Below are 26922 nucleotides of genomic sequence, written 5' to 3'. Positions count from 1 at the left end.
TTTCATTAAAACAAAAGGAAGTGCCATACGTCAAACTCAACACTCCTTCTGAAATCACAAAAGGGAAACTCACCTGCCACAACTGTTTCGGAGCGTTGCAGACGCACCAGAACATGTTCGATAAGGCCAACATCTGTGCAGGCTTGTAGATTGCGTACACTTTTGCGTAAAATTGCAATAAAGACACTCCATATTTCAGCCTGAAAATAAAGAAACAGAGAGAGGGTCATGAATATATGGCGGGTAAGTGGAGTAAGCAAATACATATTTTTATTTGTGAAAGCATAAATTATTTTATTGATGGAAACAAAATGTATGTGAGCTGCGGAAAAATAACGGATATTGCAAATTTTTACTGCATACCTTGAGGCTGAGTATATTAAATTCTCATACTTGTATGAAACATACTAAAGCTGCAATATAAATACGATTGAAGGAAACGAGAAAATGATCAACCAAATGAAATGAGAGAAATGTTAATAACTATGAGAAATTTTGTGAAAATTACGCTTAGCTCTGCTTAACATTTTTATGATAGTGAAATGGACCAAGACTTTATATTTTGCAATCATTGAATTTATTTAGTATTCGTCGTTTATTTGCTGAAAATTGTTCTTTATATAGTAAATTATAGAAATTAGATTTTAAATTTTTTTATGACATACCTTGAGGCTGAGCATATTATATTTACATACCTTTGGAAGGTATATTAAATATAACAACGATGAAATGAAATGAGAACAAAAATCAATAAATACAAATTTGTAGTAATAAATACAAAATATACATTACTTAACTACACATTTTTAATGTTGAATGACGCCAATATTTTTGTGTTTATTTTTATCGAATTTATTTATAAATTTGTGTTGAAAATATGATGTTTAAAGATTGTATTGCATACTTTGAGTATATTAATTAATTGAGTATATTAATTAATTAATTGATGAATATATTAATTAATTTGAATTTATTTATTACTTTAAATAGAATGAGAATAAAATAAACAACTTTAATAAATTCTATAGTAAAAACAAATTATACTTTACTTATTGTTTTTTAATTTTGAATGAGACCTATATTTGTTGTTTATATTTATTGAATTTATTTATAGATTTGAATTCGTTTTGATTATTTTATACAAATATGTAATCGTCATTTTTATCTAAGACATTACATTTAATTTTGAAAATAGGATATCTAAAAATTTTATTGCATACCTAGGGGATGAGTATTTTAATTAATTAATTTTTTTTTTCATTCATATACATTAGTCAAATAGATGCTTTGCCTTTTATGTAGACATTACATTGAATTTTGCAAATAGGATAGTTAAAAATGTTAATGGCATACCTTGAGACTAAATATATTAACTAATTTAAATTTAGTTATTATTTTAATTGTATTTTCATATATATACAATCCAAATACAAAGATTCTTTGCCCTTAATGCAATTTTTGTTTATTGAATTTTTAAAACAGAACATATTCAATTTTTATTGCATATCTTGAGGATAAGTATATTAATTATTCGGATATTATTTATTATTTAAAATAGAAGATGATTTACTTAGCTACACCTGTTTTTAATTGTAGAAGTTGCCTATATTTGTTATTTTATATCCAGTGAATTTATTTATAGTTTTTAATTTACTTTGATGACTATCTTACACAAATTAGTAATAGTCAGTATTATTTAAGACAATAACAGGTCTAACAAAGAAAAATACATTTTTTGTCAAAATTCCTTTTTATTATTCAACATAGTTCCGTTCAAGAGCGATACAACGATCATAACGACCTTCCAATTTTTTGATACCATTTTGGTAGTACTCCTTCGGTTTTGCCTCAAAATAGGCCTCAGTTTCGGCGATCACCTCTTCATTGCAGCCAAATTTTTTGCCTGCGAGCATCCTTTTGAGGTCTGAGAACAAGAAAAAGTCGCTGGGGCCAGATCTGGAGAATACGGTGGGTGGGGAAGCAATTCGAAGTCCAATTCATGAATTTTGGCCATCGTTCTCAATGACTTTTTTCTTCTTCATATGGGGCCGTTTTACAGCGATTTCGACCTTCAGACGCTCCAATAACGCCATATAATAGTCACTGTTGATGGTTTTTCCCTTCTCAAGATAATCGATAAAAATTATTCCATGCGCATCCCAAAAAACAGATGACATTACTTTGCCAGCGGACTTTTGAGTCTTTCCACGCTTCGGAGACGGTTCACCGGTCGCTGTCCACTCAGCCGACTGTCGATTGGACTCAGGAGTGTAGTGATGGAGCCATGTTTCATCTATTGTCACATATCGACGGAAAAACTCGGGTGTATTACGAGTTAACAGCTGCAAACACCGCTCAGAATCATCAACACGTTGTTGTTTTTGGTAAAATGTGAGCTCGCGCGGCACCCATTTTGCACAGAGCTTCCGCATATACAAATATTGCTGAATGATATGACCAACACGTTCCATTGATATCTTTAAGGCCTCTGCTATCTCGATCAACTTCATTTTACGGTCATTCAAAATCATTTTGTGGATTTTTTTTGATGTTTTCGTCGGTAACCACCTCTTTCGGGCGTTCACCGTCCTTCGTGCTCCTTTCATCACGCTTGAATTTTTTGCATGCAATCAATTATTGTTGATTTCCCTGGGGCAGAGTCCGGAAACTCATTATCAAGACTAGTTTTTGCTTCCACCGTATTTTTTCCCTTCCGAAAACAGTATTTGATCAAAACACTAAATTCCTTTTTTCCATTTTTTTCACAATAACAAAAGTTGCTTCACAAAAGACGCTCTATCTCACAAACTAATTGACTTACAGACGTCAAATTTTGACACGAATCATTTGAATGTTGGTACAATATAAAAAAATTCATTTAATAAGCGACGCCATCTATGTGTTAGACCGGGGACTTATCAGCCAACCTGTTATCTTGATATTGAAATTTTGAAAATATGATATTTAAACATTTTATTGCATACCTTGAGTATGAGTATATTAATTAATTTGAATTTATTTATTATTTTAAATTTATTCTTTGCCTTTTATATAAGAAGAATACATTGCTGAATAAGTTGTCCTTTATTACTGCTACTTGCCTAAAAGTATACTTTACAACCACCTGCTGGTTTTCACAGATATTTTCTTGTTCAATCTTATTTTCCGCTTCTGTGGTTTTATTCCATTTCCTGTTGTTACCTGGTAGTACTACGACCCTATGGTAAATGTTTTGAGTTAAAACTAAGCCTTCCCGTATTCATTTTCTCATCATCCGTCTACCACAGAAACCCCTTTTTCCTTGATTATAAGGCAAAGATTTTTTTCTATTAAAAATTCAATGTGTTGGCATCATCTACACTAGAAATGTTAGATTCATTATAAAGTCATAATAAATTTATAATTTCTTTTATGCCCTTACCGACTACCACAAGAAAAAAAAAGGAGGACGAGACGATTATATTTTGCCATGAAATGAGCCCTCCTCCAAACAAACCAAAGTGTATACATAAATGATTGAAACAGAGGTGTTGGTTTCGTGTTAATGATATTAAAGTTTTACTTGTCACTGGCAATGAAAATATCAAGTACTATTACATTTCCTTTAATAGGGAAAATGAAAATTTAGTCCTTTACAATTTCCTAGACTTCTTCTCGGTTGATGACATTTTGTGTTTTTTCTTTTTCTGGAAACTCAGCAGGATTTTTAAAAGGGCGCAAAAAGGAAGCTATTCTAGATGAGAAGATTGAAATTCAAACAAAGATTTGCCTATGGAAGCCTAGAGGAAAGTGAATGGAAATGAAAGGTTGTTACTTGGGTAAAATTTTATAAAATGCTTGGGGGTAAATGTAAATGGATTTTGTGGTTTTTCATGAAATAGGCAACATTTTGCAACATGTGGAAATTAAATCTTATAGAATGGAAAAAGTGCTCGACACTAGATATTGCAAAATCTATGCAAAATTATATTTTATGATAATAAATGTAGTATATCTTAAGGAGTCTTTAGGATTTATAAACATCGGTAAACATCAGTAGAGCATACTTTTAGGCATTCATCAGTATGAATTTATTTACAATCATTAAATTTTCAAAGTATAAATTTAAAGTTTTCCTTGGTGAGGAAGAAAACTCTTGGAATACTGTATTCCGACAGGTGCTAATCGTTCTACGAGTAACTCTTTGTACATCGTTCTGCTCGTGGTAGTTATATATTTTTAGCGTCGACTGTGAAAGTTCTTCCCCGACTCGAAATAAATACTACCACAAAGATCTTCAAACCTACTGTTTCCCCACAGAGACCCTCGGGCCTCCTGTTCCACCACAGAGACCTACGGTCATACTGTTCCACCACAGAGACTATTCCCCCACCAAGACCTTCGGGCCCACTCTTCCACCACAGAGACCTTCGCGCCCACTCTTCCACCACAGAGACTTCGAGCCAACTGTTCAACCACAGAGACCTTCGAGCCTACTGTTTTTCGACAGAGACCTTCGGGCATACTGTCGCCAGTAATACTAAAACCGGGAGTAACATATGATCGGCCCCGCATGACAATTCCCAACTTCCGATACCGAGGCTGACTCCACACCGCATCTAGAACATTTAACCGTATCAACCACGCAAAAATTGGCCCACGTCGGTTCATAATTATTTATAGCCCCCATATAAACCGATTCCCAGATTTGGGTTGCGGAGCCTCTAAGAGAAGAAAATTTAATCCGATCCGGTTGAAATTTGGAACATGGTGTTAGTATATGATCTCTAACAACCGTGTGGAAACCGAAGATCACCTATAAATCGATGAATTAACAAGTTCCCGGTAAATCGACGAATACACAACTTCCCAATCGCCAACGAACCTAACTACTCAACAACGACCAACCATCTACGTTTCAACAAACGAAACAGCCTCCAATTATCAATGAAGCATTAACTAACGAACATCGATGAACCGAAGTTCTTATCACTACTGATCATCAACGAACCGAATTTCTCACCGACTACCAATTATCAACGAACCGAATTCTTCATCAATTACCGAATCTCTACGAGCCGATATTCTCATTCACCATTGATCATTCCCGAAACGGGTTCCTAACAACCACCGATAGGCAAGGAACCGAAGCACTCATCACAGAACCGAATCTCTCATCAAATACCAATCATTAGCAATCGAAGAATCGGAGTACTTACAATTTGCCGATTATTTACGAACTGAAGTCCTTCTTCATCTCAGCGAAGATATCAGTTCCGATTATCTAATATTCGACGACATCCCTAATGTCCGCTCCCAACAGATCCAGATCATATTGGAGAGATTGTCATGTATCACACAAGTATATTATAAAATGGTGTTAGTATATGGTCTCTAACAACCATGCCAGAATTGGTCCATATCGGTCCATAATTATTATAGCCCCCCCATATAAACCGTTCTCCAGATTTGACCTCCGGAGTCTCTTGGAGGAGCAAAATTCATCCGATTCGGTTCAAATTTGGAACGCTAACAACCATTCCAAAAGTGGTCCATATCGGTCTATAGTTATATATAGCCGATCCCCAGTCACACAAAAATTGGTATATATCGGTTCATAATCATGGTTGCCACTCGAGCCAAAAATAATCTACCAAAATTTTATTTCTATAGAAAATTGTGTCAAAATTTTATTTCTATAGAAAATTTTATCAAAATTTTATTTCTATAGAAAATTTTATCAAAATTTTATTTCTATAGAAAATTTTGTTAAAATTTCATTTTCATAGTAAATTTTGTCAAACTGAATTATATACGTATTTAATGGTCTTTTTTTAATTTAATATATACCACGTATGGACTTACTTATAATTTAGAAGACGGTGTTAGGATGTTTTAAGATACCTTGCCATCGGCAAGCGTTACCGCGATCCAAGTAATTCGATTATGGATGGCAGTATAAAATGGTTTTAATCAATAAAACCGATTAAATTAATTTACAATCTATATATAGAAAGTCCTCCAACAGAGTTCATTAATGGAATACAATAAAATGGGAAAGAAATAGCGCCATTTTGGAAAACATTGTGTTGTGAGGAGTCCATCATATTAAACAAGTTCGCCATAGTGATCACTAAAATTTGTTACTAAGATAACTGATTGAAAGTAAAATAATCTTTTTTATATAAAAAATAAGTATTGAAAATATTGCATACTTTTAGGATACAAAGAAAAAGACTATGCACACTATCTAGCATATTCTTATGGCATATATTTTAAATATTTATAAAGAAGAAGTTTTTATGAATTGCTCTAAACTGCTTAAAATATCAATTCTCCTTGCCAAAGATATCTTAGACAAATTGAATATCAATAAATGTGTACATTTCAATAAATTCGATATTATAACAAACAAGTTCTCAACTTTATCTATGCAATTCCATAGCCAACAATTGTCTAATATAAGCCATACAATGTATGTATTTCTTCAATTGAAACCACCTATTCTAACCGTTTTCCCTAATACATTAACAATATCTGCAATCGATAAAACCTAACTCAGACATCTTGCAATTTGCATTTCAACTCAATACGACAAGATATCAAATGCAGCAAATAGTCTTACAGATGGTTCATGGAACAGGGAAACCAGTCAAGCAATGATATCACCCACAGTCTATGCCGCTGTTATATGGATGCAGGGAAGAAAATGTGATTTTACTCGTTTACTTCCGTCTTCATTATTTTGTCTTCCTTTGGAAATCACTGTCATTATTTCCCTTGGGGTTGTGTTTTTAGCGTTGTGTTAAACTTTGCATTTTTTTTTTGTAGAATAGCAATTGCCATAGGAGCTCTATTGCTGTCTCTTAACGAATCCTCCTACAGCTATTCTTGCTGCAGGAGATTGTCAAGCATTCCCTTGTATTGCTTTGTCGCTGTGATACAAAAAAAAATCTAATGCACCATGATCCTTTAAAGGAAGCAAGAAAGAAATATTCTCTATAAATAAACAAGCATTTAGCAATAGAGGAAATATGTTTTCAATATGAAAAGGATGTTCATATGATGCACGGTAAGGGGTTCTCTTTGAAGAGAAGCACTAAAACAAATTAAATGGGTAACTATTGTTAGCTTATATACAAGTAAGCAGTTTATTGCCTTAGTTTCTATTTATTTTCTTTATATTTTTAACGAGCATATAAAAATAAGGGAACGAGATTGTTAAGAGTATAAAGAAATTAATTGTTGTTTAAATAAATGTCTCGTTAATATCGAGAGTTTACTTGATATTGCTCCCCAAAGTAGGCAACGAGATTTTGATACTGTTTCTGAAAATTAGTTTTTTTTATACCCTCCACCATAGGATGGGGGTATATTAACTTTGTCATTCCGTTTGTAACACATCGAAATATTGCTCTAAGACCCCATAAAGTAAATATATTTTGGGTCGTGGTGAAATTCTGAGTCGATCTGAGCCGTCTGTTGAAATCACGCTAAATTCCGAACGAAACAAGCTATCGACTTGAAATTTGGCACAAGTAGTTTCTATTGATGTAGGTCGGATGGTATTGCAAATGGGCCATATCAGTCCACTTTTACGTATAGCCCCCATATAGGTTTAAACCTCTAGCCCCCATATAAACCGATCCCCAGATTTGGCATGCGGAGCCTGAAATAGAAGCAAATTTCATCTGATCCGGTTGAAATTTGGTACGTGGTTTTGGCATATGGTCTCTGACAACCATGCAAAAATTGGCACACATCGGTTCATAATTATTTATAGCCCCCATATAAACCGATCCCCAGATTTGGCTTGCGGAGCCTCTAAGAGAAGCAAATTTAACCCGATCCTGTTTAAATTTGAAACATGGTGTTAGTATATGGTCTCTAACAACCGTGCCAGAATTGGTCCATATCGGTCCATAATTATATATAGCCCTCATAACACCGTTCTCCAGATTTGACCTCCGGAGCCTCTTGGAGGAGCAAAATTCATCCGATTCGGTTAAAATTTGGAACGTGGTGTTAGTATATGGCCGCTAACAACCATTCCAAAAGTGGTCCATATCGGTCTATAGTTATATACGTTATAGCCGATCCCCACTCACACAAAAATTGGTCCATATCGGTTCATAATCATGGTTGCCACTCGAGCCAAAAATAATCTACCAAAATTATATTTCTATAGAAAATTTTATCAAAATTTTATTTCTATAGAAAATTTTATCAAAATTTTATTTCTATAGAAAATTTTATCAAAATTTTATTTCTATAGAAAATTTTATTTTTATACCCTCCACCATAGGATGGGGGTATATTAACTTTGTCATTCCGTTTGTAACACATCGAAATATTGCTCTAAGACCCCATAAAGTATATATATTCTGGGTCGTGGTGAAATTCTGAGTCGATCTAAGCATGTCCGTCCGTCCGTCTGTCCGTCTGTCCGTCTGTCCGTCTGTCCGGCTGTCCGTCCGTCTGTGGAAATCACGCTAACTTCCGAACGAAACAAGCTATCGACTTGAAACTTGGCACAAGTAGTTGTTATTGATGTAGGTCGGATGGTATTGAAAATGGGCCATATCGGACCACGTTTACGTATAGCCCCCATATAAACCGATCCCCAAATTTGGCTTGGGGAGCCTCCCGGAGCAGCAAAATTCATCCGATCCGGTTGAAATTTGGTACGTGGTCTTAGTATACGGTCTCTAACAACCATGCAAAAATTGGTCAACGTCGGTTCATAATTATATATAGCCCCCATATAAACCGATCCCCAGATTTGACCTCCGGAGCCTCTTGGAGGGGCAAAATTCATCCGATCCGATTGAAATTTGGTACCTGATGTTAGTATATGGTCTCTAACAACCATGCAAAAATTGGTATATATCGGTCCATAATTATATATAGCCCCCATATAAACCGATCCCCAGATTTGACCTCCGGAGACTTTTGGAGGGGCAAAATTCATCCGATCCGGTTGAAATTTGGTACCTGATGTTAGTATACGGCCTCTAACAACCATGCAAAAATTGGTCTATATCGGTCCATAATTATATATAGCTCCCATATAAACCGATCCCCAGATTTGACCACCAGAGCCTCTTGGAGGAGCAAAATTCATCCGATCCGGTTGAAATTTAGTACGTGGTCTTAGTATACGGTTTTTAACAACCATGCAAAAATTGGTCCATATCGGTCCATAATTCAATATGGCCCCCATATAAACCGATACCCAGATTTGTCCTCCGGAGCCTCTTGGCGGGGCAAAATTCACCCGATCCGGTTGAAATTTGGTACCTGATGTTGGTTTACGGCCTCTAATAACCATGCAAAAATTGGTCCATATCGGTCCATAATTATATATAGCCCCCATATAAACCGATCCCCAGATTTGACCTCCGGAGCCTCTTGGAAGAGCAAAATTCATCCGATCCAGTTGAAATTTGGTACATGGTGTTAGTATATGGTCTCTAAAAACCATGCACAAATTGGTCCATATCGGTCCATAATTATATATAGTTCCCATATAAACCGTCCCCAGATTTGACGTCCGGAACCTCTTGGAGGAGCAAAAGTCATCCGATACGGTTGAAATTTGGTACATTTTGTCAATATATGGCCTCTAACAGCCATGTAAAAATTGGTCCATATCGGTCTTTAGTTATATATAGCCGATGACTTATTACACAAAAATTGGTCCATATCGCCAAAAATAATCTACCAAAACTTTATTTCCATAGAAAATTTTGTCAAATTTTATTACTATAGAAAGTTTTGTTAAAATTTCATTTCTATAGAAAGTTTTGTCAAAAGTTTATTTCTATAGAAATGTTTGTCAAAATTTTATTTCTATAGAAAATTTTGTAAAAAATTTATTTCTGTAGAAAATTTTGTCAACATTTTATTTCTATACAAAATTTTGTCAACATTTTATTTCTATAGAAATTTTTGTCAAAATTGTATTGCTATAGAAAATTTTGTCAACATTTTACTTCCATAGAAAATTTTGTCAACATTTTATTTCTATAGAAAATTTTGTCAAGTTTTTATTTCTATAGAAAATTTTGTCAAATTTTTATTTCTATAGAAAATTTTGTCAAAATTTTATTTCTATAGAAAATTTTGTCAAAGGTTTCATTTCTATAGAAAATGTTGTCAAAATTTTATTTCTATAGAAAATTTTGTCAAACTAGATTATATACGTATTTAATCGGCCTTTTTCAATTTAATATATACCATGGACTTATTTATAATTTAGAAGACGGTGTTAGGAGGTTTTTGGGGAGCCACCGCGGTCGAATGGTTACCATGCCCGCCTTGCATACACAAGGTCGTGGGTTCGATTCCTGCTTCGACCGAACACCAAAAAGTTTTTCAGCGGTGGATTGTCCCACCTCAGTAATGCTGGTGACATTTCTGAGGGTTTCAAAGCTTCTCTAAGTGGTTTCACTGCAATGTGGAACGCCGTTCGGACTCGGCTATAAAAAGGAGGTCCCTTGTCATTGAGCTTAACATGGAATCGGGCAGCACTCAGTGATAAGAGAGAAGTTCACCAATGTGGTATCACAATGGACTGAATAGTCTAAGTGAGCCTGATATATCGGGCTGCCACCTAACCTAACCTAGGATGTTTTAAGATACATTGACATCGGCAAGCGTTACCGCAACCCAAGTAATTCAATTGTGGATGGCATTGGTGGAGGTACATAATGGTGGAGGGTACATAAGCTTCCGCCTGGCCGAAACTACTTGTTTGTGTTAAGTTGTAATTATCTTTATTGAGTCTATGTTCATAATGGCGATCTTCATTATCACCTTTCAAAGTATAAAATCCGATTTGTAATATTGCCCCTGGAACTATAAAACTGGATATTTAATAATTCCCCCTTAAAGTATGCAATGTGTTTTAGGAATAGAATAGATCTAGAGGAAAACTCGCTTTAAACGCTCTAATTTTTTTTTCACAAAATTTAACAAAATAGGTTTTAAAAATACATAAACAAAAAACCCTAAATTCGCAGTGTATAGCGAGCCTTTGATAATACGTTTCGGTTCAACAAGTCCTTACAGTCAATTAGCTACAATGAGAGATTTTAAAGACTTAGCAAACTTTTATATGCATAATCACTATTGAAGATAAGTAATTCTAATTTTAAAAAAGTTTTTCCTTAATACATGCTAACAAAATGTCAAATATTTTATACAATAAATACTTTGCGCAAAATCGCTGTTCAAAACAAGGAGTTTAGTATTTGTCTTTTATTTCTATAAAAAAACGAAAATTTTAAAAATTTCAAACTATAAAACGGGATTTGTAATAACACCCCTTCGAGTATGCAATAGATTTTTTTAGAAATAGCCTATCTATATGAAACCCCGTTATAAGTGCTCTTTTTTTGTAATTTGTATTTATTGAGTCTTTTTTACGTAAATGATACAATCAAAGGTTAGAAGGCAATTCTGAAGACTATAATGTCACATATTGACATGTAATGTATAAAATTAACAAAATATTTTTATTAAATACCGAAAAATCGAAAAATCAAGAGCCTTTGATTGTCCGTCTTTGCAATGGTACCACTACAAATTTCATTGCCCTACCAGGCATGAATTTTAAAAATTTAAAAGTTTTGCCATAATATATGCTACAAAAATATCAAATGTTTGATGAAAACCTTTCTCAACCTCTTTATGCAAAGCGTTCGACGAATTTTGAAAGGAGTATTGTTTAGTGTTTATCTTTAATTTCCAGGAATTTTAAAATACTCTTCCGTTTTTCTCTTTATGCTACGCAAAATATACAATTTTATCTCCTCTCCATGAAATCCATAGAAGTTTTCCCTGAAAATTAAAAAACAACGAAAAACAAAAATAATCAACTAACATCCTAGATCTGCGAAAACTTTAGGGTTTGTGTTTTTGGTTTGTGTTACACTTTTTTATGTTACATTGTCCGAACATCTCATTCATCTCTCTGGAAACATGTTTTTGTCACGGTCATCGTGTAGAACAAGAATGTTGTTCTTTTAGTTTTTGGGATTATCTTTGGGATTCCATGTTAATAATATTATTCTGACAAATTTTGTAGCCAAAAAATATGTACATTCTCATTTTCATAATTAATGGAATAAATTAAGCTAGCAAACTTGCCATTGGAGTACATTGAAGTTTAAGAATAAAGGTATAACATAAATGTAAAATGATATAAAAGTAGGGGTTACACATTTTTTACTTCTTCTCTGGCCTTGATAGGTAAATTGCTTTATTAGTAGCCGATGTAACAGATATCTGCGAAGGATCACGAACTCGTTCCCATCAGGGGCTTTAGTTTATTGATAAGAACTTCAGTCTTGTCATCTATACGAGGGTTTGGATTGGCGGGAATGGGCAACTCTAGTGTTGTAATATGCCAACTGACAGCTCTATCGTAAAGCTTAACATTTCTGAGGTTATACGTACTTAGAACATATAACTTCCCAGCAAAAAAATGCGCCGCCAAAAAAGTAATGAAAATGTTCTTTTTGGATCCGGAAGTGGTGCAAAATTGACGCAGAAGCAATTTAAATCTGAAGCAATTTTAAGGAAACTTCGCAAAAGTTTATTTATGATTTATCGCTCGATATATGTGTATTAGAAGCTGGGGAAAATTACAGTCATTTTTACAACTTTTCGACTAAGCAGAGGCGATTTTACAAGAAAATGTTGGTATTTTGACCATTTTTGTCGAAATCAGAAAAACATATATATGAGAGCTATATCTATATCTGAACCGATTTCAACCAAATTTGGCACGCATAGCTACAATGTTAATTCTACTCGCTGTGCAAAATTTCAACTAAATCGGAGTTAAAAATTGGCCTCTGTGGTCATATGAGTGTAAATCGAGCGAAAGCTATATATGGGAGCTATATTTAAATCTGAATCGATTTCAATCAACTTTGGCACGCATAACTACAATGCTAATTGTACTCCCTGTGCAAAATTTCAACTAAATCGGAGCAAAAAATTGGTCTCTGTGATCATATGAGTGTAAATCGGGCGAAAGCTATATATGGGAGCTATATCTAAATCTGAACCGATTTCAACCAAATTTGGCACGCATAGCTAAAATGCTAATTCTACTTCCTGTGCAAAATTTCAAGTAAATCGGAGTAAAAGATTGGCCATTGTGGTCATATGAGTGTAAATCGGGCGAAGGATATATATGGGAGCTATATCTAAATCTGAACCGATTTAACAAAAATACATCAACAGACAGACAAACGGACAGACAGACAGACAGACAGACAGACAGACGGACATCGCTAAATCGATTCAGAATTTAATTCTAAGACGATCGGTATACTTAACGATGGGTCTCAGACTTTTCCTTCTTGGCGTTACATACAAATGCACAAACTTATTATACCCTGTACCACAGTAGTGGTGAAGGGTATAACTATGGGAAACATTTAAATCTGGAGCAAATTTAAGAAAACTTCGCAAAAGTTTATTTATGATTTATCGCTCGATATATATGCATTAGAAGTTTAGGAAAATTAGAGTCATTTTTACAACTTTTCGACTAAGCAGTGGCGATTTTAAAAGGAAAATGTTGGTATTTTGACCATTTTTGTCGAAATCAGAAAAACATATATATGGGAGCTATATCTAAAACTTAACCGATTTCAACCAAATTTGGCACGCATAGCTACAATGCTAATTCTACTTCCTGTGCAAAATTTCAAGTAAATCGGAGTAAAAGATTGGCCACTGTGGTCAAGTGAGTGTAAATCGGGCGTAAATCGGGCGAACGATATATATGGGAGCTATATCTAAATCTGAACCGATTTCAATAAAATTGGGCACACTTGACTACACTACTAATTGTACTCCTATTGCAAAATTTCAACCAAATTGGGATAAAACTCTGGCTTCTGCGACCATATCAGTCCATATCGGGCAAAAGATATATATGGGAGCTATATTTAAATCCGAACCGATTTCAATAAAAATTTGGCGCACTTGACTCCACTATTAATTGTACTTCTATTGCAAAATTTCAAACAACTTGGGGTAAAACTCTGGCTTCTGGGGCTATATAAGTCCATATCGGGCGAAATATATACATGGGAGCTATATCTAAATCCGAACCGATTTCTTCCAAAATAAATAGGGTTCTATACTGAGCCAAAACACATACTTGTGCCAAATTTGAAGTCGATTGGACTAAAACTGCGACCTAGACTTTGATCACAAAAATGTGTTCACAGACAGACGGACATGGCTATATCGACTCAGGCCATGTCCGTCTGTCTGTGAACACAAGACATAAATTCTGAGATCAGAATTTATGTCTTGGAGATACCTCAATCGGAGTGGCAAAGGTACTCCGACAATTGGTTCAAACGTATGCAAAGGTGTATAGATCTTAATGAGGAATGAAAAATTGATTTTCAATTAATATTTGTTTTTGTTGCCTAATACCGAAATATAAAATTCAACCCTCGTATAGACGTATTTATTCCATTTTAAGGTTAAGGTACCTCTTCACATCCATAATTTTAAAGGGATTGGTGACCAAAATTTGCGAAAACTAATGCACTAAACAGGAATTAATTAAAAGGTTGCACAACATTGCAAAAAGTGGCACAATATTTTAAAACGAGTGGTATTAAATGGCATAATAGCGTCAATGCTTAAAAATGGTACAGCGGTAACACTGGGTTCTAATCGAACAAGAAAAGTTATCGCATGCATTACCAAAATCGTGGTTTCACTGCAATGTGGTTCACAGTTCGGACTCGGCTATAAAAAGGAGGTCCCTTGTCATTGAGGTTAACATGGAATTGGACAGCTCTCAGTGATAAGAGCGAAGTTCACCACTGTGGTATCACAATGGACTGAATAGTCTAAGTGAGCCTGACACATCGGGATGCCACCTAACCTAACCTTCCAAAAGCATTCGTTAAATAATTTATCTCAAAAACCAAGTTCGATATTTCTCATTTTAATTCTTTCAGTGCTTGGTACTTTCTCACCATAATCCCTAGTTACATCCCTGCTATATAAGTTATTCTCCCTAAAAGTACCTTTTGTGTTATCATCTGTTCTTCTTTATCCATAACCAACTTTTATTGTTAACCAAAAACAAACTTTCTCCATATCAAAATTTATGCAAATTTCATTTGAGCAGTTATAATCTTGTGCCCAAACCCAAAGAATGTAAATAAATTATGTCCCATAAGTTATGATTGAATTTACATAAAAAAAAGTTTTTTTTTCAAACATTTTTGGAACTGCTAATTTACATGTTTTTACGCTACGACATAGGAATTGTACTAGGTTGAAAACAGGAAAAAATCCTAATGATAGTTCTTTCTATCAGAAAACAAGTATAAACGGCCGTAAGTTCGGCCAGGCCGAATCTTATGTACGCTCCACCATGGATTTCGTAGAAACTACTACGAAAGACTGTCATCCACAATCGAATTACTTGGGTTGTGGTATCTTAAATCGTTTTCTAAATTGTGAGTTAGTCCATACGTGGTATACATTAGACAAAAAAAAGTATGTGTAGGTAAGTCTACAAATAATTACGAATCGATATGGACTTTGCACGGTACGTAGGGAGCCAGAATTGAAATATGGGGGTCGCTTATATGGGGGCTATATACAATTATTGATATGGACCAATTTTTGTGTGATTGGTTCGATTTATCTGAGGGCTATATATAACTATAGACCGATATGGACCTAGTTAGGCATGGTTGCTAACGGCCATATACTAGCACAATGTACCAAATTTCAACTGACTCGGATGAAATTTGCTCCTCCAAGAGGCTCCAAAACCAAATCTCGGGATCGGTTTATATGGGGGCTATATATGATTATGGACTGATATGGACCACTTTTGCCGTGGTTGTTAAATAGCATATACTGCCACCACGTACAAAATTTCAACCAGATTGGATGAATTTTGCTTCTCCAAAAGGCACCGGAGGTCAAATCTGGGAATCGGTTTATATGGGTGCTATATATAATTATGGACTGATATGAACCAGTTCCTGCATGGTTGTTGGATACCATATACTAACATCACATACCAAATCTCAACCGAATCGGATGAATTTTGCTCTTCAAAGGGGCTCCGGAGGTCAAATCTGGGGATCGGTTTATATGGGGGCTATATATAATTATGGACCGATTTCGACCAATTTTTGCATGGGAGTTTGAGGCCATATATGAACACCACGTACCAAATTTCAACTGAATCAAATGAATTTTGGTCTTCCAAGAGGCTCCGGAGGTCAAATCTGGTGATCGGTTTATATGGGGGCTATATATAATTATGGACTGATGTGGACCAATTTGTGCATGGTTGTTAGAGACCATATACTATCACCATGTACCAAATTTCAGCCGGATCGGATGAAATTTGCTTCTCTTAGAGGCCTTGCAAGCCAAATCGGGGGATCGGTTTATATGGGTGCTATATATAATTATAGACCGATGTGGACCAATTTTTGCATGGTTGTTAGAGACCATATACTAACACCATGTACCAAATTTCAGCCGGATCGGATGAAATTTGCTTCTCTTAGAGGCCTCGCAAGCCAAATCGGGGGATCGGTTTATATGGGGGCTATATATAATTATGGACCGATGTGAACCAATTTTTGCGTGGTTGTTAGAGATCATATACTAACACCATGTACCAAATTTCAGCCGGATCGGATGAAATTTGCTTCTCTTAAAGGCCTCGCAAGCCAAATTTGGGGGTCCGTTTATATGGGGGCTATATGTAAAAGTGGACCGATATGGCCCATTTGCAATACCATCCGACCTACATCAATAACAACTACTTGTGCCAAGTTTCAAGTCGATAGCTTGTTTCGTTCGGAAGTTACCGTGATTTCAACAGACGGACGGACGGACGGACGGAGGGACGGACGGACATGCTCAGATCGACTCAGAATTTCACCACGACCCAGAATATATATACTTTATGGGGTCTTAGAGCAATATTTCGATGTGTTACAAACGGAATGACAAAGTTAATATACCCCCCATCCTATGGTGGAGGGTATAAAAAATTGCTACCTCAATTTAATGTTAAAATATAATTTTAAAACTGTAACAAAAGGAAAGGAAGACCAAGGAGTGTTTAGGCAATTCAACACACAAAAAAAAAAAATGTTAGCCCTACATGTATATGAAATTGCTAAGGTACCTTTCTATCTTGAAATACAAACAATTATATAGGTTTTTGTTATTTTTGAACAATAATGGCAATTTTGTTTTTTTTTTCTTCTTCTGTAGAATCAATAATTGAGCAATTTTGTTTTTCTCTGTAAAAAATATATACAAATGGCATAACAATTTAAAAACAAGTATATACAGCACTAAGTTCGGCCGGGCCGAATCTTAAATACCCACCACCATGAACCAAATATTAGGGTTTCCTTTGAAATTTCAGGAGGGCTTGAGGACTTGAGGACACTTCCCGAAGATAAATTTAAAGATTTCACCTATAAGGACTATATAAGATTCTAGATTTATAAGAACCATTTTTGTTTGAGTTTTAGAGGAATCATTAACATCTCTTGTAAGTGTGCAAGAAAATTATAAAATAACGTCTTGATTTGAAATCTTAAATCTGTAGAAGTAAAATTTTAATTTTACATTGAGTTTCAAGCAATTTTCATGATCAGTGCGCCTTCTACACCCTCAAGAAGTGAAGTCGGTCTATATGGAGGCATTACCAAATGGACCGATAAAAACTTAATCCGATACACGTTTTTGTGTTTGTGAGCCTAAAATACCAGAATATTTACCATTTCAGGCAAATCAGATAAAAACTACGGTTTCTAGAAACCCAAGGAGTTAAATAGGGAGATCGTTCTTATGGGGGCTATACTAAAATATGGACCGATACTCAATTCCAATTTCAGGCAAATAGGATAAAAACTTCGGATTCTAGAAGCCCAAGAAGTAAAATCGGTAAATCGGTCTATATGGGGGCTATACCAAAATATGGACCGATAATCACCATTTTTGGCACACCTCTTTATGGTCCTAAAATACTTCTAGATTTCCAATTTCAAAAACTGCGGTTTCTGTAAGCCCAATAAGTATAATCGGGAGATCGGTCTATATGGGGGCTATACCAAAACATGGACCGATACTCACCATTTTTGGCACACCTCTTTATGGTCCTAAAATACCTCTAGATTTCCAATTTCAGACAAATTGGATAAAAACTACGGTTTCTATAAGCCCAAGATCCCAAATCGGGAGGTCGTTTAATATGGGGACCATACCAAAACATGGACCGATACTCACAATTTTTGGCACACGTATTTGTGGTCCAACAATACCTCTAGATTTCCAATTTCAGGTAAATTGAATAAAAACTGCGGTTTCTATAAGCCCAAGAAGTAAAATCGGGAGATAGGTCTATATGGGGGCTATACCAAAATATGGACCGATACTCCCAATTTATGGCACACGTATTTGTGGTCCTACAATACCTCTAGATTTCCAATTTCAGGTAAATTGAATAAAAACTGCGGTTTCTATAAGCCCAAGAAGCCCAAGAAGTAAAATCGGGAGATCGGTCTATATGGGGGCTATACCAAAATATGAACCGATACTCACCATTTTTGGCACACCTCTTCATGGTCATAAAATACCTCTAGATTTTAAATTTCAGGCAAATTGGATAAAAACTTCGATTTTTATAAGCCCACGACCCCAAATCGGGAGGTCGGTTTATATGGGGACTATATCAAAACCTGGATCGATATAGCCCATCTTCTAACTTGACCTGCCTGCAGACAAAAGACGATTGCTTCATTATTGAAGACTGTAGCGTGATTACAACAGACAGACAGACGGACATGGTTATATCGTCTTAGAATTTCTCCCTGATCAAGAATATATATACTTTATATAGTCGGAAATTTGGAACATGGGGTTATTATTTGGTCTCTACTAACCATGCCAGAATTGGTCCATATCGGTCCATAATTGTCCAGATTAGGCTTACGGAGCCGTAAAGAGAAGCAAATTTCATCCGATCCGGCTGAAATTTGGTACATGGTGTTGGTATATGGTCTCTACCAACCATGCACAAATTGGTCTACATCGGTCCATAATTATATATAGCCCCCATATAAACTGGCCCCCAGATTTGGCTTACGAAGCCTTAAAGAGAAGCAAATTTCATCCGATCCGGCTGATATTTGGTACATGGTGTTGGTATATGGTCTCTAACAACCAAGCAAAAATTAGTCGACATTGGTCCATAATTATATATAGCCCCCATATAAACCGATCCCCAGATTAGGCTTGCGGAGCCTCAAAGAGAAGCAAATTTCATCCGATCCGGTTGAAATTTGGAACATGGAGTTATTATTTGGTCTCTACTAACCATGCCAGAATTGGTCCATATCGGTCCATAATTGTCCAGATTAGGCTTACGGAGCCTTAAAGAGAAGCAAATGTCATGCGATCCGGCTGAAATTTGGTACATGATGTTGGTATATGGTCTCTAACAACCAAGCAAAAATTAGTCGACATCGGTCCATAATTATATATAGCTACCATATAAACCGATCCCCAGATTTGGCTTGCGGAGCCTCAAAGAGAAGCAAATTTCATCCGATCCGGTTGAAATTTGGTACGTGGTGTTAGTATATGGTCTCTAATAACCATGCCAGAATTGGTCCATATCGGTCCATAATTATATATAGCCCCCATATAACCCGTTCTCCAGACCTTCGGAGCCTCTTGGAGGAGCGAAATTCATCCGACCCGGTTCAAATTTGGGACGTGGTGTTAGTATATGGCCGCTAACAACCATACCAAAATCTGTCCATATCGGTCTATAGTTAGGTTTGGTTTAAGTGGCAGCCCGATTAAGTTTTAGACTCACTTAGACTATTCAGTCCATTGTTATATATAGCCGATCCCCAATCACACAAAAATTGGTCCATATCGGTTCATAATCATGGTTGCCACACGAGCCAAAAATAATCTACCAAAATTTTATTTCTATATAAAATTTTGTCAAATTTTTATTTCCATAGAAAATTTTGTCAAAATTTTATTTCTATAGAATTTTTTTTTTTAACTTTTATTACTATAGAAAATTTTGTTAAATTTTGATTTCTATAGAAAATTTTGTAAAAATTTTATTTCTATAAAAAATTTTGTAAAAATTTTATTTCTATAGAAAATTTTTTAAAAATTTTATTTCTATAAAAAAATTTTGTCAAAGTTTTATTTCTATAGAAAAATTTGTTAAAATTTTATTTCTATAGAAAATTTTGTCAAAATTTTATTTCTATAGAAAACAACCATACCAAAATCTGTCCATATCGGTCTATAGTTAGGTTTGGTTAAAGTGGCAGCCCGATTAAGTTTTAGACTCACTTAGACTATTCAGTCCATTGTTATATATAGACGATCCCCAATCACACAAAAATTGGTCCATATCGGTTCATAATCATGGTTGCCACACGAGCCAAAAATAATCTACCAAAATTTTATTTCTATAGAAAATTTTGTCAAACTGAATTGTATACGTATTTAATCGGTCTTTTTTAATTTAATATACTCGTATAGCACGTATGGACTTACTTACAATTTAGAAGACGGTGTTAGGAGGTTTTAAGATACCTTGCCATCGGCAAGCGTTACCGCAACCCAAGTAATTCGATTGTGGATGGCAGTGTTTAGAAGAACTTTCTACGCAATCCATGTTGAGGGTACATAAGCTTCGGCCTGGCTGAACTTATGGCCCTATATACTTGTTTTTAATTTGTTTACGTTTATTGAATCTTTTTGTTGTTGGTTTGTGTAATCTCCTATCTTAAAATAAATATAAATATATTTCTTTTTGTTCTTTTTGAAAAAATCAATAATTGAACAGTTTTGTTTTTTCTCTGTAGAAGATATACAAAATATTTTATTTCATAGTCAGTTTGAAATTGATTTTGTTTTCCTTTTGCTTACATTTTCTCTTCAAAATAGAAATCTAAAATCTACTGCATATACTTAAGAATCTTATACATTTGTGGGTAAAAAAGAGACGTCCGGTTGTAGCATAAAATGCTGGAAACACATTCATCTTTAGTCAATGAGAAATGCTTTTGTGGCTCCAATTATTTATATATTCTTTGGTTTCAAAAAATAAACACTTCGTGTAACTTTAAGCCTAAAGTAGTATACCGAACACATATGTCTGCAGATGGCATGAATTGTTTCGCCCTTAAGTAGAAACTCCTCTTTTGTTTCATTTTACTTTAAAGTTGACAGAGTTTGCCTTACATAAGTATGGGAGGTGCTGATGGCTGGCTCTTGTAATACTAAAAAGGGACTGACCTAAATATACAATACAAAATTGTTACCGGAAAAATATCCTACCGCCAACGCATTAAGCCTAAACACTCATTTGCTCAACATGCATTTGCGAAGATTGCATTGGCTGCCTACTACTACTACTACTACGACCGACTACTGTAACGAATATATATTTTTAGAGAAACTTCAACACAAACAAACACTAAGTGAATATCCCTGCAAGCAATTGCAAGCAATTTTAGCCAAAATGTAACTATTTCGAATCGCCAGAAAGTTTCCAACAGCTATAACTATCGTGTGGGATATTTACGTTTCGCAACAAATTCGACTCTAACAACGATCAAAAAGCTAAATATAGACTCTATACATCGACATAGCTAATTTTTCAATAACACCTCTTTGAGAGTATATGTGTGTAAAAAGCCACTATCAAACAACAAGCGTGGGTAGCACAGAGGGAGAGCCTCTGGCTTGAAAACGAAAGGTTCCGAATTCAACGCTCGGTACGAGCGATCATCATTTTTATTTTTTTAATAAATAGCTATCGCTTTATTGACTTCTTTTAGTCATTGGTTCCATTCTCCGTTCGGGAACAAATGTCACATAGTGTGACATTTGTTCCCGAACGGGGACACTAACTCGATAAGAAGATGATATCGCCTATGAAAGTCTTATATTCCATGGCGAAACTACTACGATACACTTTAGATAGAAAATGTTTGCAGGGATGTTAGCTTTGTATTCAAGTGTTTTTGAAGTGTATATCAAAAGTAAACTGGGACATGTTTAAACTTTCTGTTAAACTTACAACAGAAGAGTAGACACAATAACAACACCCTAAATACAAATACACACACACATACACTTAAACTTATACCCACACGTGGATGTATATATTTTATGTAGAGAAATATAACGGCCATGTGACTTTGATAATACTATCGTTATACCAGTACTTGTTGAAAGGACTTAACTTCAAAAGTTTCGAGAGTTAAACAATCATCATGTACTACATTCTGAAAGTCCATAAGAGGGTTTAGCGACAACAAAACAAATTTCTATTGAAAAGGTATTTACTGAGAAACAAAAATGTATGGTAAAGGCTTCAAAAGCGATTATGGAAAATTCTAAGAAAACCCCATTGTTGTCGCGAAATAAATTTTAAGTAATACTGTAGTTACAAAGCAAATGCCAGAGATTCAAAGAAAAAAAGGACTAACTGTATTCCAGCCAAGCCATAGTGATCTATAATGCTAACCGCCAGGGGCATTTGGCTGATGAAGGTTATTATGAATATTAGGCTATAAAAACTTACCAGCAATCTGCAAAGCATGTGAGTTAACATATCAACGTCATGAAATAGTCAGGGTTCAATCCCAGTTTTTGTCCAATGACTTCAGACAATTGCTGATTCCCCAAATGTAATGTATATATAGGGCAATCAGTTTTCTGTACAAATATCAGTAAGGCTACGGGAGCTGCAGCTGTTGTTGAAAAAAGATCACTGAACAGTGCGGTTCTTATTAATGCTAGTTTTGATAAGTACAATGTATAATATCGCTATGTTAAGAAAGTTCATCACGCATCATTTTTGGCTCAATAAGCAGTATTGTCGATTTTGGGGTGAAGATCAGTCAGAATAGTTTATTTTGCTTTCGGGACCGGCCAATTGGCCGCCTATATCTTTTTTGGCCGATTATGACTTTAGCCTAATTTCTGTAACATGATCAATTGAGTCATTGAAAAGAAAATACCCGATACAAATCTATACTAATTAAAAAAAAAAATTAATCAAAAATGGAAAATCTTCAAAATAAGCCTTAGCCTATAATTGATGTTTTTCTATATTACTCAGTTAACTTAAAGACTAATGCCCATATGCAATAATAATTTATTTTAATTTATAAATTATTAATTTTTAATTTATTGACAGGCTTGATATGAGGTAATGTTTTACTTTAAGGACAATTTTCCCTTGTAATTGCGAGACATTTTAAGGTGGGTGTTTACCTTTGTTTAAGCGCAACCCATGGAAGTCTATGAGTCGTGTAGTGACAGTTGGCTAATAATAAATTCACTGGTTCACAATGGAACTATGGAACCATAAGATGTTATCTACATCGATTAACTGGAAGAAGGGATTTATTGAGTCAACTCGTCGCCGAATCGAAAACAAAGACCAGCCTCCCTCAGCAAAGAAAATGTTGTTCTTTCGCGATAATAAATCACCGGCTCACATTTCTCGCTTCGCAAGAGAAAATTTCACTTTCACTACCTTCAGTCCAATGAAAAAGTCATCGTCCCACGGGGTCCTAAGTTAGGTTAGCTAACCAGGCTGGTTTCCTGCAGTCCTATTTTATTTCCCAGACGACTTAAATGAATATGGCTGTGCACACAGAAAAAAATTTCCATAGTTTAACTAACGCTAAATTGAACTTATTTTAATTGCAAAAGAATTATTTGTTTGTAGTTAAAATTTTATTATTTTTTGCGAAATTTTCCACAGCCCAATGAAATTTTCCTTTTTTTATGTATGTCTCAAACATTTTAAGAACTAAACGTGAGTATAAAGTTCAATGGCCGTACTCATAAGTTCAATATGAAATTCTCAAAAATTGTAAGAATGAACTACTGTATCGTTAAAATGGTCATGATTTGCTTCTTTAATTTTAGTTAATTTCTTCTACTATGAGAGGGTGTAATTTCGAGAACTGCAGTTAAAAAGTACAACGGGCCATTAAATTTTCCTGGTTCTAACAACGCTTTGTGGAAATCTCAATATGTGGAGTAAAATTTAGTTCAATTTTCGTACGTGTTAGTTTATTCTTCCTATAAAACAGTTTACTTTATTTTCGGTGCATGGTAAATACACCGACCAACATATACATTTTATTGAAAAATAAATCTCTACTTCCAAAGTGTTTGTTCTTTAATTGTGAGCTATATATTTATCAGACCACTTAGCTACATTATCATAATATGCACAGTTTATAATGAAATTCGATTTCATTTCAATCGAAACAATCTCAAGTAAATATTGGAAAAATGCCCAGATTTATATAGAAGACCAAATAAACAGGGTATGGTTAGTAGTGAGATAAAAAGAAAAGTTGGACTTAGATTGACTTTGATTTTTAAAAAATGTTAATTAAATTGAAAAATTACAATAACGAATACACTCCACCACAACATGCACATCATACATACATACATGTGACGACAACAGAACCTTTTCATATATTCACAAGTATATTTCTAAGCCAAATTCAATTTGAAATTGTCATGAATGATAATGCGACAATGCTGGTGATAATGTTACCACGTTTGTTATTTGCAAATACATATACCAAGTCCTACACCCATAACGAAATCATCGCAGTAATAACAAAAGCTTTTTTTTATTTCTGTAGGGCAATATTAAATGCATATTCCCTGTGGTCCCTAAGCCCATTGAAAAGTAATAGACTTTGTGCAAATAAAAGCGCGAATAGATGCCTAAAGTATTTCCATACACAACACATCATCAATACTCTCTATGTCTATGAACACGAATAGAGTGTTATTTGTTTGTGTAGGCGTGTGTGCAAAAGCAAAAGACTATTACACAGATAGCACTCGTACACAACGAACCCATACTCAAAAACGAATAAAGACAAACGGAGCTTCTCATTCCGTTCTCACAATCGCACACATTGATTGAGAGAGTATGTTTGTTTACCAGCTCATTACAAAATAACTGCACGCTTTGTAAATATGAACGGGGCGAATGTCAGCCTACATACTAAACAAATACTCACACAGAGAGATTCATGTGTAAGCTTAGAGTGTACGAAGGAATGTTTTAAGTGGTTATGTGGCAAGATGGGGGTGACTAACGTTACTGGGTATGATTCGAAGGATACTAGAGACTTAATTATCACCTAATTAAACATTTGAAATGAAAATATGACACAAAAAGTTATTATAAAAAAAAAAAAATAATAGCAGGGATATGATTCTATAGAACGTGGTGAATAGGAATAGTAAGATGCAAACAAGTACGAGTATTAAACGACAAATTACTAAGAAATTAGAAATGTTGAATAGAGCCGATTACGTATATTGTACACTAGACCATACTCGGGACCTTGACAGAATCTGTTAGCTAATAATTTTCTTAAATATATATTTCTGTGCATTTGATAATCAAATGAATGGGTTGAGCAATAAGCCTCTGGGATGCTCAAGACTGCAAATCTGAGATTCGGTTTATAAAGGGTGATTTTTTAAGAGCTTGATAACTTTTAAAAAAAAAAAAAAACGCATAAAATTTGCAAAATCTCATCGGTTCTTTATTTGAAACGTTAGATTGGTCCATGACATTTACTTTTTGAAGATAATTTCATTTAAATGTTGACCGCGGCTGCGTCTTAGGTGGTCCATTCGGAAAGTCCAATTTTGGGCAACTTTTTCGAGCATTTCGGCCGGAATAGCCCGAATTTCTTCGGAAATGTTGTCTTCCAAAGCTGGAATAGTTGCTGGCTTATTTCTGTAGACTTTAGACTTGACGTAGCCCCACAAAAAATAGTCTAAAGGCGTCAAATCGCATGATCTTGGTGGCCAACTTACCGGTCCATTTCTTGAGATGAATTGTTCTCCGAAGTTTTCCCTCAAAATGGCCATAGAATCGCGAGCTGTGTGGCATGTAGCGCCATCATGTTGAAACCACATGTCAACCAAGTTCAGTTCTTCCATTTTTGGCAACAAAAAGTTTGTTAGCATCGAACGATAGCGATCGCCATTCACCGTAACGTTGCGTCCAACAGCATCTTTGAAAAAATACGGTCCAATGATTCCACCAGCGTACAAACCACACCAAACAGTGCATTTTTCGGGATGCATGGGCAGTTCTTGAACGGCTTCTGGTTGCTCTTCACTCCAAATGCGGCAATTTTGCTTATTTACGTAGCCATTCAACCAGAAATGAGCCTCATCGCTGAACAAAATTTGTCGATAAAAAAGCGGATTTTCTGCCAACTTTTCTAGGGCCCATTCACTGAAAATTCGACGTTGTGGCTCGTTAGTAAGTCTATTCATGATGAAATGTCAAAGCATACTGAGCATCTTTCTCTTTGACACCATGTCTGAAATCCCACGTGATCTGTCAAATACTAATGCATGAAAATCCTAACCTCAAAAGAATCACCCTTTACATATGTATTCAAAATTCAGAAAAAAAAAATCAAAGGAAATTCCTATGGAAATTTTATTTTAGTTAAATTTTGCCAACGGATAGAAAATCTTCTTAGTTTTAATTATCAGCAATTCCTACGAAAAAAATATATAATTTGAAAAATTAGTGGTTGTATCTTAAAAAATACAGTACGTATTAAACTCAGTTCTTATTTACACATAAACAAATTGATTTTAGTAGAGAATAGAGGTAGTTTTACACTAATTATACACTGCGCCACACTGTGGAACAGTGTATTATAAGTTAATGTATATGTATGCAACACCCAGAAGGAGACGAGATAGACACATGGTGTCTTTGGCAAAAATGCTCATGGTGGGCTCCTGAGTCGATATAGCCATGTCCGTCTGTCCGTGAAC

General features: G+C 35.0%; 1 protein-coding gene across 8 annotated transcripts in view; it reads right to left on the bottom strand.

Annotated features, from left to right (window-relative positions):
- Positions 1–26922, bottom strand: part of rg (A kinase anchor protein rugose) — a 373937-nt gene that overhangs the window by 197674 nt on the left and 149341 nt on the right. For all 8 annotated transcript variants that reach the window (XM_075298736.1, XM_075298738.1, XM_075298737.1 and 5 more), the window contains exon 3: positions 74–200. In XM_075298736.1, coding sequence (XP_075154851.1) covers positions 74–200 — 127 coding nt within the window. The remainder of the gene's footprint in view (positions 1–73; positions 201–26922) is intronic.

This window comes from Haematobia irritans, chromosome 3, assembly GCF_050003625.1.
Source record: "Haematobia irritans isolate KBUSLIRL chromosome 3, ASM5000362v1, whole genome shotgun sequence".
NCBI lineage: Eukaryota > Metazoa > Arthropoda > Insecta > Diptera > Muscidae > Haematobia > Haematobia irritans.
Note: the sequence above shows the minus strand (reverse complement) of the source record. Positions and strands in the feature narration are given on the sequence as shown.